The sequence below is a fragment of the Rana temporaria genome, chromosome 1 (assembly GCF_905171775.1).
Source record: "Rana temporaria chromosome 1, aRanTem1.1, whole genome shotgun sequence".
NCBI lineage: Eukaryota > Metazoa > Chordata > Amphibia > Anura > Ranidae > Rana > Rana temporaria.
The window spans coordinates 508,416,902-508,432,169 of record NC_053489.1 but is presented as its reverse complement, the minus strand read 5'-3'; the positions used below and the strand labels follow the sequence as shown (position 1 = coordinate 508,432,169).

Here is a 15,268-nt window from a genome sequence, read left to right as displayed (position 1 = left end):
CAAACATGGTGAAGGCTAAACTAGCCAACCTCAGGAGGCACACAAACTAAAATCTGAAGCAGCAGCACATAACACCAAAGGAACCCAAGCTGTGGTAGTCCAAACAAGATGCCATTTGTGGGGGATCAAATGGAAGGCAGGGAATCAACGTCTCCTCTTCCTTGCAACCTTCCTTCCAGGCTGCCTTACAGCGGGTCTTCCTGGGCCCTTGCAGGTGGGGATGATGTGGCAGCAGGAGTATGGTGTTCAGCAAGCCGGGCCGGGTCACATAGCCCAGTGTCTTTGGTCAGCAGCTCCCTCTCCATCCACCAAAGGGCCTGGTTGATCACGCCCTTTGCCAGTTGCCTCTGCTCCTCCGTGCCTTTATTTAGATCGTGTGCCAGGGAGGCACTGTAGGCCTCAGTGGGGTTGAGGGGGGCCCTCATGATGGCACTCGCCTCCCTAATCATTTGGAGGCTGGCTTCCTCCACTGCCCCCAATTTCTTCTTTCGGCCTGGTGGCCTAATATGGAGGGGAGGAGCCTGGCTGGTGGTGGTTGTCCTGGGGAGCTGCTAAACGCCACTGGGCCCGGCCTCCTCCTGGCTGCCACTGACCCCTTCGGCCTGGCTGTCAGTGAGGAGAGGATCTGCCACCTCCTGGCTGGTCTCTTCTTCCTGTGTTAAAAAAAGGGACATGTTGTAATATATTTATAAATATAATCACTCACATTTTCATGCTTGAATCTTCTTTTTTGCCGCTAATTTAAACTTGAAAACAGACTCACCCTCTGACCCCTGCAGTTGTCATCCCTGACACCTATTTGTTTGCCCACCACTTTAGATTTTTGCTTCCCAGCTTGTATTTTATTAACCAATATCAAGTCAAGAATCAACAATAATTAATATTATTCCATAAATAGTTATGAAACTACTATACCTCATCATCGTAGAGGCACAGATCTGCCTCTCTGTCAGCCAGGCCCTCTTCATCCGACTCTGCAGGGCTGTGGTGATCTGGGGAAGTCCCGCTGGAAGGTAGCGTGGAGGGAAGGTTGGGATTCAGACTTGACATAGATGGCCTGCCTTCCAGTTGATCCCGCAAAAAAGACATCTGGTTGTAATACCACAGCTTGGGTTCCTTTGGTGGTCTTGCTGCTGCTCCAGATCTTAGCTGCTTTTGGTGAGCTTTGTATGCTCTCCTATATGTGCCCCTGAGGTTGGCAAGTTTATCCTTCACCATGTTGGCACTGCATTCTGGCACCCATGTCCTCATGTATGCTGCTAGCTGTTCAAGTGCTGCCGCTCGTATGTCCTTGTTATGATAATGGTCCTGCTTTGAATCCCACAGGATGGGCATTTCTCGAAATTTATCCAGCAAATGCTGGATAATGTCTGGGTCTGCAGTAGATCCATATTAAATTTTTAAAGTTGTAATTTTAGTCTAGATTACAAAAAGAAAAAGAAACCAAAAACACGATTTAAAAAATGCTCAGCATTTACATTGATAGAATATGTTGTTAAAAAAGTAGGACCTATATAGAAATACAAACACAGTGTCTCTTGTTTACAAAATGCTGACCAGCTCTGCCCCATTGGTTGGTTGTAGCTAACATTTTTTTAATAAATGCCGCCCCTTTGGATCCATTGTAGGAAATAATAGAAATCTACAACCATATACAATTATTACAAATGACAGCATTCCTCAAGGCACTATTGCATGTGTAGATATCCTGCCCCTCGCATTGATTACATGAAGACACTTCCTAATGACCTCTGTCCAACCAACACAGAACATACTTGGCCTGATCTGAATACACCCTACATAATGGTAATGAGTTACCTCATTTTTGACATCTATATTTTGTGATGTCTACAAAAGCATTTGGGTACTAAAATCACATTCTGGTATCCAAGAGACATAATAGCTTAATAAGACTGTACAACCAACAGACAAAACCCCCATCCCATGGCTCTCCATTTTATAGCCCGCTGCTGATCCCATGTTTAAATTTCTTACCTGCCTCTCTCCAAATCCTCGTTTGTTACGCTCGATGAATTAACACGTAACCTACGTAATCACGTTCATGCGCCTTTTATCCACTCCGCGTATGTATGAAACGCCGCCCTCGTCACCTTTGCCAAGCCCCTAATCAATTGAAAATGTAAATATGGCGTTAACTGTGTAGGTTCTGGAATCGCGCGAATATTTTCCGCGTAACCTACGTCAATACGTTGTTGGCATTCGCGACACTCGCATATGCAAGAATCCCGCCCTCATCTCCGCCCATGACGGGACATTTCCTCATTTCCACGCCCCTAATCTCTGTGGGAAGGAAAGATGGCGATGTCACACGAGCGGGCACGGAGCTCTCATGGCGCAAGTGAAGGGACAGAGGCAGGACCGTCCCGATCCAGGCCTAAAAGATATAAAGCCACTAATATGGCGTTTGAAGAAATGGTGGAGTTGGTTACATCATGAGGAGGAAGGATTATGATGGTGAATGTGGGCCCTACAAAACACCGAACCGTAGAAAGTCACACATAATGGACAAGGTGGCAAGGAGAATGAGGAGAATGTTTGGTGTCACCAGGTCCAAGGAGCAACTCCGGAAGCGTTGGTCCGATTTAAAATTGAGGGAGCCACATCACATGAAGAAGATCCTCAAAATTCTGCGTAAAAGTAAGTCCATATTATTTAAGGGGGGGGGGAATGTCTGCAATAAGTTTTGATATGTAGTTTTTGACATCTGCCTCCTTGGCCTGCTTGTACTTTTGAACACGTGTAGATACTGTATTGTGTTTATGTCAAATAACAACCTTTACCAAATATTTTGAAAATAGTTAACACGCGTAATATGACATTGTTTCGCAGAAATGCGAGGTTAGTCCAGAACAACACACCTGGACATGGCTGACTGGCCACAAACTTTGTTTTAAAAAATTTTTGAATAGCAAAATCACAGAAATTAACTTGAGTGAATGTGACATGCAAACAAGATTCATTCTCCAAAATGGAAATAAAGCTGATGTTTTAACATCTGGAAATGCAAAGCACTGTGTCTCAACAATCAAAGGATATTTATTTGGAGGGTCGACGAGAATTAATGTTTTGGGGGGACATCCATGTGTGTCACTTCTTTGCAAAAAAGGGGCAGGATCAGAGCTTGGCCTAGAACTACGCCAAAAATGGAGGATTGCTGAAAGAATAAACAAACAAAAATCATCATAATGTATCGTCTATGCAATGTGTGCGATTTATGATATACAATATCTGTGTGCTGATGAGTATACCTTTTTTTGTTTCGTATTTCTTATAGGGGAAAGAAGACGCCAGCAATTGGAGGAGGCAGAGAGGGCCAGACACCCACAAAATCAAACACCTCCACATGTGAGGAGGAGGAGGCTGTGGAAGGAAGAGAGGAGGCTGTGGAAGGAAGAGAGGAGGATGTGGAAGGAAGAGAGGAGGATGTGGAAGGAAGAGAGGAGGAAGACTTAACTCTGGATTTAGAATTCGGTGAAGATGAGGCGGAACTGGACGAAGCAGAATTGCGTGATTTTGAAGGGGTATTGATGGATAAAGAAGAAGTTCTGGAAGAAGATGGAGGAGTCGTGGATGATGAGGGGGAGGTGGTGGAAGAAGGAGGAGTCGTGAGGATGAGGCTGAGGTGGTGGAAGAAGGAGGAGTCATAGAAGATTGTGAAATTGTGGATGTGGAAATTATCAGGCCATCAGGTCAGTGTCACCCCACACATTAATAGGGCCAAGATATGCAGATAGGCGAAACTCTTTACATATTTTGATGCCATTTTGTTTGTTTTTAGGGGATGAAGATGGTGTAGCACATTTTTCACGTGCAAGTGCTTCAATAATAGTACAGCAAGTAATGGAGTGCAGCACGGAAATGGACAATATGCGCCAATGGATGCTAGTCATCGAACAGAATTTCAAAAATATCATTGACATGATGGGCCGTGTCAAAGACTGAAACACAAAAGCCCATCCCCCGCCCATCCCCCACCCACAAAACTATTTTAATTTTTGTACTTTATAATACGCCAAAATTTCTAAATGCACACACAGTGTGCCAATATGTGCTATCTGCCATCACAGACTATCTATTGTCTGTGCTTTGTGGGTACAAACCCCTCCTCGATCCTCAAGTAGTTGAGAGGAAGAAGGGTTTGCTCCCACAAAACACAGACATTGATCACCCATGATGTCAGATAGCACATGTGGCCATTTGTCTGTGTAACCAATGACATTTGCGATTTTTTCACTGAATGAGTGCATTTAGAAATTTGGGCGTGTTCCAGTGTGAAAGCACAACCATCCATGACTGACTGCTGTTGTTTTTTTTAATTTTTTTTTGGTGTTGATCTTGTTTTGGTTGTAAATGTTTACAGTTTCAGATCACAAAACGAACAATTAATATCACCTAAGAAATAAGTTAAATAATTAGCTTAAAAAAAGACAAAACTTTTTGGTTGTGTTAAAATTTAGAAAAAAAATATATACACCAAAAAATTAAAGCACAAAAATGTTTTGTAGAAAAACACTACCCAAAACTGTTTAAATGTAAATATATTTATTAGAAAAAACAAGCAAATTAAGAAAAAATAAATGTAAAAAATATTTAAAAAAACACCCCAAAAAATAGAAAACATATAAATTATTCTGGGTTACTGAAACCAAACTAAATAAAACTTTAATTTTGTTCAAAAGTATTAAAAATATATGTTTACAAGTGTGTATATATATATATATATATCTATTTATATATATATATATATATATATATAGATAGATATATAGGAGACAAGCCAGAAAAATCTTGGGTATATTTTCACTTAAATAATTATTACATTGTGTTTTGATCATTATTCTTGATAATCACTGTCAATAAAGAAAAAAAATGAAAGAATTTAAAGCAAATATTTACACCACAAAATTTTTAAAAAATGTTTGAAACCAAAAAAGAAGCATTTTTTGGGGAAAAAGGACTAAAATAAAAAAATATAGTTGTGACATCAAAAGCTGAAAAATTAGTGGCTTCTTATTTCTAGACTGAATACCCAGTTTGTAGATGAGTGAATAATGTGCAAATGTGGTTAGTTAATACATCTGAGTAAGTAAATTTGGCACTAGAAGTGCACTATTTTTGGAGAGAACCTGGAAGACAGAAAAATAGAGAAAAAGCAGTAATGACAAACAACTGTATAAAGTCCAATGGTCTAATTATTTATTAGTTCTGAGAATATTCCTTTCTTTTGGGGGCCGAATTAGAAAGAAATATGATCTGGCATAGCAATGGCCCCCCGACCCATGAAGTACTCAACATATTTGTCGCGTACCTCACGAGCAGATTGGGGGGCCAAGCCAGCGCGACCAGTGTCCAGGCCAGGAATGTTCTCTGAGGGTAGTCCTGCCTCAGAGCCCATGGGGGCTAGGTACGTCTGGGAGTGCCTGCGTAGAAAATTGTGCAAAATGCAGCAGGCAAATATAATGGTGTTCAATTTATATTCCGCCAAATGTATCGATGTCAGGAACAGGCGGAACCGGTTGGTGAGGATCCCAAAGGCATTCTCGACTACTCTCCGAGCCCTGGACAACCGAAAATTGAACACCTTCCTCTCTAAGGTGAGGGTCCTCTGGGGAAAAGGCCGCATTAGGTGAGGTCCAAGCCCGAAAGCCTCGTCCGCTAGGAACACAAACGGAAGTCCTTCCACATTATCTTCATCTGGTGGCAATGCCAGACCACCAGTTTGGAGACGATCATAGAAATCAGTCCGTGAGAACACTCCCCCATCTGACATCCGGCCGTTCTTCCCCACGTCCACATATAGAAACTCATACTGTGCCGACACCACCGCCATCAACACGATACTATGATAACCCTTGTAGTTATAATAGAAGGACCCCGAGTGGGGTGGGGGCACAATGTGGACGTGTTTCCCATCTATTGCTCCACCGCAGTTAGGAAAATCCCACCGCTCGGCAAATTGGGAAGCCACAGACTGCCATTCCTGTGGTGTGGAGGGTAGCTGTGGGGACAAACAAAAAAAGAGATTTAGTACTTTGGCACATAAACATTGCAAACATAATCCTACAAGCATCCTTGTGCAACTTTACATTTTTAAAATAACATTTTAAAATTATGAAGGGAGAATTTCGGGGCACAAATAGATAGGCCCACTTAATTAATAAGAGACTCCACAGCCCTCTGATGGGGACAAAAACACTTTGAAGGGGGGTGGGGGGTATTTAAACTGTTTTAACAAAAAATAAAACTAAAAAAAAAATGTGGCAAGGTGGGGGTTGGCCCGAAGATAGCATGCTGGACAGGTTAATATTGGGTAAGATCCAAATATGCAGGTAGGCCAAAATAAAAAGAACATGTAAAAGCTGATATCAACATGCATAGTGACAAAAAGGGAACGTAAGTTAAGCACACAGCATATCTGGGAACTTAAAAAAAATGTTAGTTGCCAACATTATTAAAGACACATTGTGAGGTTAAAATGAGGAAACTTACCTTAATATACTCCTCGTGCAGAACTTTGATGATGGCAGCACACGTGTCCGGTATGATGACCCCAAGCGCCTGCGGAGAGATGCCTGTCGAGAACTTGAGGTCCTGCAGGCTCCTCCCCGTCGCCAGGTACCGCAACGTGGCAATAAGCCTCTGCTCGGCCGTGATGGCTTGGCGCATCACAGTGTCCTGCCTCGTGATATAGGGGGACAGAAGTTCCAGCAGACTGTTGAATACGGGGTCCGTCATGCGGAGAAAATTCCTATAGTCATTAGGATTATTCTCCTGGATTTCCCTAAGCAGAGGCATATGTGAGAACTGGTCACGCTGGCGCAACCAATTCTTGGTCCAGAAACGCCTCCGCCCCCTGTTTCTGGCCAAAGTACTGGAATAATGAACATATCCAGCAGCCATCCCATAAACAGCACCAACTCGCGAAAATTTACGCTGCTGCTCCATCATGGCTTCAAACCGGCCGGCTGGTCAGTCAAGAACACACTCCAACAGAAAGCACAATCAAATCCAGCGGTACCTGCAAAGAACGCACGACACACAGATACGATCGCACAGTACGAAACTGCAAAGCAGAACGAACTGCACGCCTGTACCCGAATGCCAACTACGTACCACAAGCACACGCACTGAACCAGAAAATACTACCGCTAAAGCCTGGAGACCGAGAAGCGCGAATCAGCTCTAACCAAACCTTCACTAACACGAGCAAAAGCCGTAACTAGCCAAAAGCGGAACAGAGGGCATCGCCATTGACTTTGGCCTTTCCCTTATAGTGACGTCAAACGTGGATTACGTGCACACGTTATGGTCCGCAGGGAAATATGGTCCGCTGGTGTGTACAAGCCAGCGGGCCAAATGGACAAAACAGCCTTGTACGCCGGAAACAGCCCGTCGGACATTTTCCAGCGAACATGTTTGGTCGTGAGTACCCGGACTTAGACCCCGTACACACTCCGAGAAACTCGACGGGCAAAACACATCGTTTTGGCTCGTCGAGTTTCTTGTGAAGCCGCTGAGGATCTCTGCGAGCCAAGTTTCCTCATTGACTAACGAGGAAATAGAGAACATGTTCTCTATTTGGCCCGACGAGATCCTCGTCGGTTTCCCTCGGCCAAAAGTGTACACATAACCGATACGGCCCCGATCGAGTTTCTGGCTGAATTCTGCCGAGAAACTCGGTCGTGTGTACGGGGCCTTAGTGTCAAAGTTATAAATAAAATTGCAGGAAATCATCTTAATCCCACCAATAATTACTTGGCAGCAGATGAAAAGATTCCTGAATTGTCCTGAATTTGCTCCATGACACTGTGATGTTGGCTTAGTCTCATCTAAGAAAGCTCTCCAACCATTCTTAATCAATAAATAAGTCTTTGTAATGGCAATGCATTAGCAAAGGTTCTGGCTTGTGTATGCTATTTTTTTTAAATGAAATTCCTAAAGAGTGTGTCAGTAGACAGGTCCCTTTTTATTGTATGCTCATAGTGCAATTTACCAAAGGAATAGAGACTATTCAGCATTGGATGACTGAAGTGAACCCAGCATCACATTTTTACTCAGTGAATATTTACATTGCTAAGTGGAACATTCTCTATTCCTTTCAGTGTTGGCAGATATTCTGCCCTCCAAATTAATATTTTAATTAAAATATCTCTTTGATTACAAAGTTATTCACATTAAATAGTTAATCGCCATCTTAGTTAATCAACATTCGATGGGAAAGAAATGATTAAAGCTGGTGAAAGAAGAACAATCTGTGCTGCCCAAAGCAAATGTATTTTTGCATTCAGTTATAATAGGGCAAGTTACAAAAAAGATTAAATGTAATTGTTGGATTACAATAATCTACACACATTTGTTTTCTTTTAGTTTTCCTACATTGTAATTTTTCAAGGTGGACCAATATGTATGCAGTGTTTGCCAGCCAGGTTATATTCACACCTTTTTATTCAGTACAGCTATATATCTGATTATTTTATGTTGCATGGTTTAACAATACAGCACATAATATTAATTCTCATAACTGTGTGAAGTGTTAAATTCATGATTCATGTTTGTACCATCAGGATGTTTCTATGTGGCATCTCGAGAAGGTCACCTTCCTGAGATCTTTTCCATGATTCACGTACACAAGCATACTCCATTGCCAGCTATCATTGTTTTGGTAAGCTACATCACTATGCATATTTATCTATATTTATTTAATATCAGTCACTTTGAAAGGCCTTTGAAATGTGGACTATTGGAATTTGTTTTTATATCTTGCATTGTGTTGTACAATTCACTTATACTCCCACTATCAAAATGTTTCTCCAGATGCTCAAATTGCAGAGCAGATTGTTTAATGGACAATTACAAAAAAAAAGTATAAATGTATAATATGACACAGATAAAAGTATCTCAATAGACTATAGATTATACCTTTGCCTTTTCTTCCATGAGTGGCATATTCGTTTAGTGTGTGTTCACTGGATGGTGAACATAATTCAAGTGGAATTCAAGCATTACAACATGAAAACATCCTTGGGTCAGATTTTTTCAGTGACCAAATGTAGAAAATATTTATCATTGTCTAGCAGTTGTTGAATTAAACTTGGCAATCACAAAAATGTATCCGCATGAATAAATACAACGATTACCATACCATTTATATGTATTTCAACTGTGTATTTAGCTGTTTGACATTTTTTATATATTTTTTTTTACTTTTTCTGTGTCCCTTATCAGCATACCCTGTTCAAGTGATACTCTAGAGCTGATTTAATTTACTAAAGTAAAACAGGCTGCTAAGTTAGCATGGGAATTTTCACTTTGCAAGGAAATTTTCTCTTAGCTTAGTAAATGTGGCTAGAATTTGCTTTGCAAGAAAATAAGAAAAAAACTGTATTTATACTACATGATTGGATAAGGAAGCCAGCTCCACCACCCAGCTAGGATTGTGATTTGCACTGTATTAAACCCATGTGCTCCAACTATGACTTAAGCCTTAAAATCACTTATTACATGTATGCTCTGTTCACATATATGCAGCACTGGTTTCTCTACATAGTCCAGTGTGCTTTGCATTTACCGATTTAAGTGCGATCAGGTGTGAATTTGACTTTGAAATCACAGCCTGACCAAACTGAAAATGCAAAGAATACTTTTTAAAACTGCACTGTGACTGCCCCGCATCAGTGTGAACTTGCTGCTTTGAAAAGGCTGCAAGTTCACATGTTATGCAAATCTTTTGTGTTTCATAGCCTTAAAGGAGAAAAAGCTTGTTTGGCTGTACTTCTCCTGTGGATCACAGGAGTTGCAATTCATTCTTCACTTCTGTGACCTGTTTTCAGCAGACAGCGGCCTGCTGTCAGCTGACTTTACCGAGTCGTTCCAGCTCGGGCAAGATCACTACAATGAAGTTGGGATATGCCCACATGCCTGGACCGCCACCTGGCTGAGTCTCTCAGCGAACTGCTGAGAGCCTGAACCAACTGCTCCCACCCCCTCCACAGCCCATCGCTCCAGTGGAGTGTGTGAACGACGGTCTTTGATCACTCAGTTTCTTAGTGTTAGAACCAGCAGGGGACAGATGCAGCATCAGACTGGATGCTGCGTCCACCTAGGTATGTATGAATATGCAAAAGAAAATCTCTTTTAACCTTAACCTTTTAATCTCCCAAACCCTAGATCCTTACTTACCTCCTGTAACCAATCTTTAACATTTTCATACAAATTGCACATATTCTTTTTGCCCCTTTGCTCTGACCTAAACAATCCCACCCTTCCCCTTCAGGTGTACACTAAAGCTGCCACATGCATGGGGTGAAATTCAGCTTGTTCAGCAAGGGCCGACTGCATTTTGATCCATGTGTGGGCATTGTGGTTGTGCAAAAGCCAGTGTACATGTTTAACCACACTGTTGGAAAATGTCTCCTTTGTACAGTAGGGAAATCCCCCCAATGCCATAATACAATCACACAGTGGGGTTGTTTCTCCCATCCACCTCAAATTTGTGGATGAGGGAAATTGGGTCAGTTTTTATTTTTTTTCATTCAACCTGCTGGTTGAATGAAAAGAACTGACTTATGTATGAGCTGCCTCACGGTGATCTGATGTCCATGTTCACATATTGTCCTCCAGAGAAGATAGACTCCCTCTTCTAGCTGGGATTGCACTGTACTGCCATCGTAGACTTTTATGGGGTTTGTGGATCTCTGCCTCTTGGGCCAGAGCTATGCATGGAGCACAATTTTGAAGCATATATACCGTATATATTTATTTTTTCTAGTTATTAAAGATATCTGTCTCACACTGAGAATTGTAGCTACTTTAAGAGCATTGTTTAAAAATTCTCTTGTGATAGAATATGGGACTCTCTATATGCTATGGTGAGATACAAGCACAATTACACTGAGATACCAAAGCAAGTGATCTGGCACTAGCAGACAGATAGCAGTTGTATAAAGAACACTGCGTTCCCCTTTATGCCCTTCACGTCTGAAAACCTAAAGCAATAGCAATGTGAAAGGTTAACATTGAAAATCAGTAAAAGAAGCTTTTTAAACCAATGCACATAGGCAAAGTGTTGTATTAAAACAGAGTTAATAGTGTAAAAGTTCCATTTTGCATTTGCATTTGTTTGCTAATAAAATACATTTGATGCCGTTTTACTTAAAAACATCCCTTATTTTAAGCATGTTACAACAAGCTATTAATAGTTATTGACTGTCCCATTAAACTCTGTGCCCTGCTTCTTAAGAGACATAAACGTGTCCATATTGGTTAGAAAGAAACTGATAAATCATTAGTGTGGTATTACTTGGCTTCTTTCATTATTTTATTGCATTTGAAGGCCATGCAGCCTCACGCTGTTATCAGTTTCACTGGGAAGATTTGTGCATCTGCTCCTGGTATTAAGTCTCAGAGGCAGAAAAGTAAATCAGTTCTTATTAGTGCTTCTTCCCTGGGATTGTATGGATGGAATGGGACTGATTATTTTCAGGCTCTTTCTCAGACATGAAGTCTTTTGAAACAGAGGTATGACTTATAAAACCTAAATTTGCTTATTGGAAGTGAAGTAAAAACTCTTCGTCTGAGAATTCGCAATGGGCTCATCTGAGGCACACCGTAATGAAGGACACAAACAAGTGTACACATTTATAATGGAAAAAGACTAGTCAGTAAATTGATTCTGTGGTTAAAAAGCATGTTTTATAGGCAAAAAGATGAGGCATAAAAATATATGGCATTGAGAAATAGCTTGAAAAATAAGGCACTGCAGTAAGAATTTATATAGAAAGACCACTATATGCCAGTTAATAATTGTAGCAGAAGAAAAAGTGTTCTTGTGATATGAAACGGTGTCTAAAAACAATGGCCATGATTTTAAATTTTTTCCTAAACACAACGTGTTTAACATTAGTATTCCTTATTTACAAACAATGATACAAGACAGAAAAAGTACAGCAGTATGAGCAATATGTTGCGTTTTCATTACTGCTATTTATTCTTCTGCATACAGCTGAGCAATTTTCACATTGGCCATTCTTGACAAACTTAATAGACATTTCCCCTAGGGCACATATTTGGTTAATCAGAGGTCTGTGTGGCTGCACCGTTCTACAAAGTAAATATAACTTCTAGAAATTCACCAGTTTTGGTATTGAAGCAATTCCCCTGGACTTTCTTGTAGGGAAGAGCATCAGAAGGCTATGTGAGAGGGAAACCTTCTGAATCTTTACACTTGATACTTTTATCCCCATATGGGTTTAAATGAGGAAATTGAAACACATACTTTAACCTAACGTTATGTCTATATCTTAATTTTTAATAATGTATTTATTTTTAAGCACTCATTATCCTCTATTATTTAATTTACTAGCAATGGGTTCATGAATTTAATCATTGTGGATGTATAATGAATCACTGTTCTTAAACTACTACTGTGTAGGATGTTCTCTTGTCTACAATGTCTTTTTTTTTTGGAGGGGGGGATTTGGACTTTTTTAGTCCATTCCTTCTTTTTTAATGCATACTTATTTCTACCTGACTTATATTTTCATAATGTATACAGTATTATATATTACAGACATAAGCTTTAATTATTTTGATCTTATTTAATACATACAGTAGGTGAAGCCGATTTTTTGTCAATCTCGCTCTCTTTCTCGCGAGATTGAGCACCTACGAGCCCCATCGCGGGAGCCAGCGCCGAGCTGGCTTGCCGCGATGGAGACAGAGCCGTCATAGAAGCGACGGGAGATCCGACTTGGATTCCCGCCAATTCTACACGTGTGCGGCGTTTGTTATAGAATCCTGAGGGGGAAGTCCCCGCCGGATTTTAAATAAAAATCCGGCATGGGTCCCCCCCCTCAGGAGCATACTGGTGCCCTTAGGTCTGTTATGGGTTGTAAGGAGAGCCCCCCTACGCCGAAAAAAACGGCGTAGGGGGTCCCCCCTCAATCCATACCAGACCCGTATCCAAAGCACGCTACCCGGCCAGCCAGGAAGGGAGTGGACGAGCGAGCGCCCCCCCCCCCCCTCCTGAGCCGTACCAGGCTGCATGCCCCTCAACATGGGGGGGTTGGGTGCTCTGGGGCAGGGGGGCGCACTTGCGGCCCCCCCACCTCAGAGCACCCTGTCCCCATGTTGATGAGGACAGTGCCCCTTCCCGACAACCCTGGCCGTTGGTTGTCGGGGGTATGCGGGCGGGAGGCTTATCGGAATCTGGGAGCCCCCTTTAATAAGGGGGCCCCCAGATACCGGCCCCCCAACCCTAAGTGAATGAGTATGGGGTACATCGTACCCCTACCCATTCACCTGCAAGAAAAGTGGTAAAAACACAAATAAAACACACAGTGTATTAAAAATATTTTATTTTTCTGCTCCGGAGGCGCCCCCTGTCTTCTTTATTAGCTCTTTTACCAGGGGGGGCTTCTTCTTTGACGTCTTCGGGTGGGTGGGGGCCGCCGTCTGGTTCTCTTCCACCGCCGGGGGGGGGTGCTTTTAAAAAAGCCCCCACCCCCCCGGCGGGTTTCCTCCGGCGTCTTCGGCGGGGCCTCTTCTTCTTCCGCTATCCGACGGGTCTTCTCAACTCTCCGGGGTTCTCCTTCTGTCTTCGCCGCTCTCCGTTGTTGACTCGGCGCACCCCGGTTCTTTGTCTCGCTGTCTTCTTCCGTGCTGTACGTCTTCTCCTTCCGTGCTGTGATGAGTTCTTCTTCCGTGCTGTGACGTCATGTTCTTCACTTCTCTCCTTCTCCCGAGTTGACACGCCGGTCCTCCTCGCTGAAATGACGGATGCGCGCCTTGCATCGGACCGTATATAGGCCTCACAGTCCCATCATGCTCTTTACCTACCCATGTGATACCTACCCACGTGTAGGTTGGGTGCTAGGTGGTAGGTAATCACATGGGTAGGTACAGAGCATGATGGGACTGTGAGGCCTATATAGGTCCGATGCAAGGCGCGCATCCGTCATTTCAGCGAGGAGGACCGGCGTGTCAACATCGGGAGAAGGAGAGAAGTGAAGAACATGACGTCACAGCACGGAAGAAGAACTCATCACAGCACGGAAGGAGAAGACGTACAGCACGGAAGAAGAACCGGACAGCGAGACGAAGAACCGGGGGGTGCGCCGAGTCAACAACGGAGAGCGGCGAAGACAGAAGGAGAACCCCGGAGAGTTGAGAAGACCCGTCGGGATAGCGGAAGAAGATGAGCCCCGCCGAAGACGCCGGAGGAAACCCGCCGGCGGTGGAAGAGACCAGACGGCGGCCCCCACCACCCGAAGACGTCAAAGAAGAAGCCCCCCCTGGTAAAAGAGCTAATAAAGAAGACAGGGGGCGGCCTCCGGAGCAGAAAAATAAAATATTTTAATACACTGTGTGGTTTATTTGTGTTTTTACCACTTTTCTTGCAGGTGAATGGGTAGGGGTACGATGTACCCCATACTCATTCACTTAGGGTGGGGGGGGCCGGTATCTGGGGGCCCCCTTATTAAAGGGGGCTCCCAGATTCCGATAAGCCTCCCGCCCGCATACCCCGACAACCAACGGCCAGGGTTGTCGGGAAGGGGCCCTGTCCTCATCAACATGGGGACAGGGTGCTCTGAGGTGGGGGGGCCGCAGTGCGCCCCCCTGCCCCAGAGCACCCAACCCCCCCATGTTGAGGGCATGCAGCCTGGTACGGCTCAGGAGGGGGGGGGGGCGCTCGCTCGTCCCCACTCCCTTCCTGGCTGGCCGGGTAGCGTGCTTTGGATACGGGTCTGGTATGGATTGTAGGGGGACCCCCTACGCCGTTTTTTTCGGCGTAGGGGGGCTCTCCTTACAACCCATAACAGACCTAAGGGCCCGGTATGCTCCTGAGGGGGGGACCCATGCCGGATTTTTATTTAAAATCCGGCGGGGACTTCCCCCTCAGGATTCATAACAAACGCCGCACACGTGTAGAATTGGCGGGAATCCAAGTCGGATCTCCCGTCGCTTCTATGACACGCTTGCTGGGATGTGCTGTACACTATTCCAGTGAGTGTGAGATGTCGGCGAGATCTCGGCACCCTGTCGCCGAGTATCAGCGCGACGCTGTCGTGCTAAAAGCACAATATCACAAACACCTACTGTACATAGTTACATACTTGGTAATGATGAATAAAGATACTTGTCCATCCGGTTCAACCTGTGTGGCGTGGGCATGCGTGTGAGTTTATGTCAATATTACTTCCCATATCCCTGTATATTGCACTTGTTAGCCACTTAAGACCTGGACCAA

At 43.5% G+C, this 15,268-nt stretch overlaps 1 protein-coding gene across 1 annotated transcript in view; it reads left to right on the top strand.

Annotated features, from left to right (window-relative positions):
* Window positions 1-15,268, top strand: part of SLC7A11 (solute carrier family 7 member 11) — a 361,100-nt gene that overhangs the window by 247,258 nt on the left and 98,574 nt on the right. Inside the window, 1 exon segment of the mRNA XM_040330993.1 lies at window positions 8,586-8,683. Within this exon segment, the coding sequence (XP_040186927.1) occupies window positions 8,586-8,683 (98 nt within the window).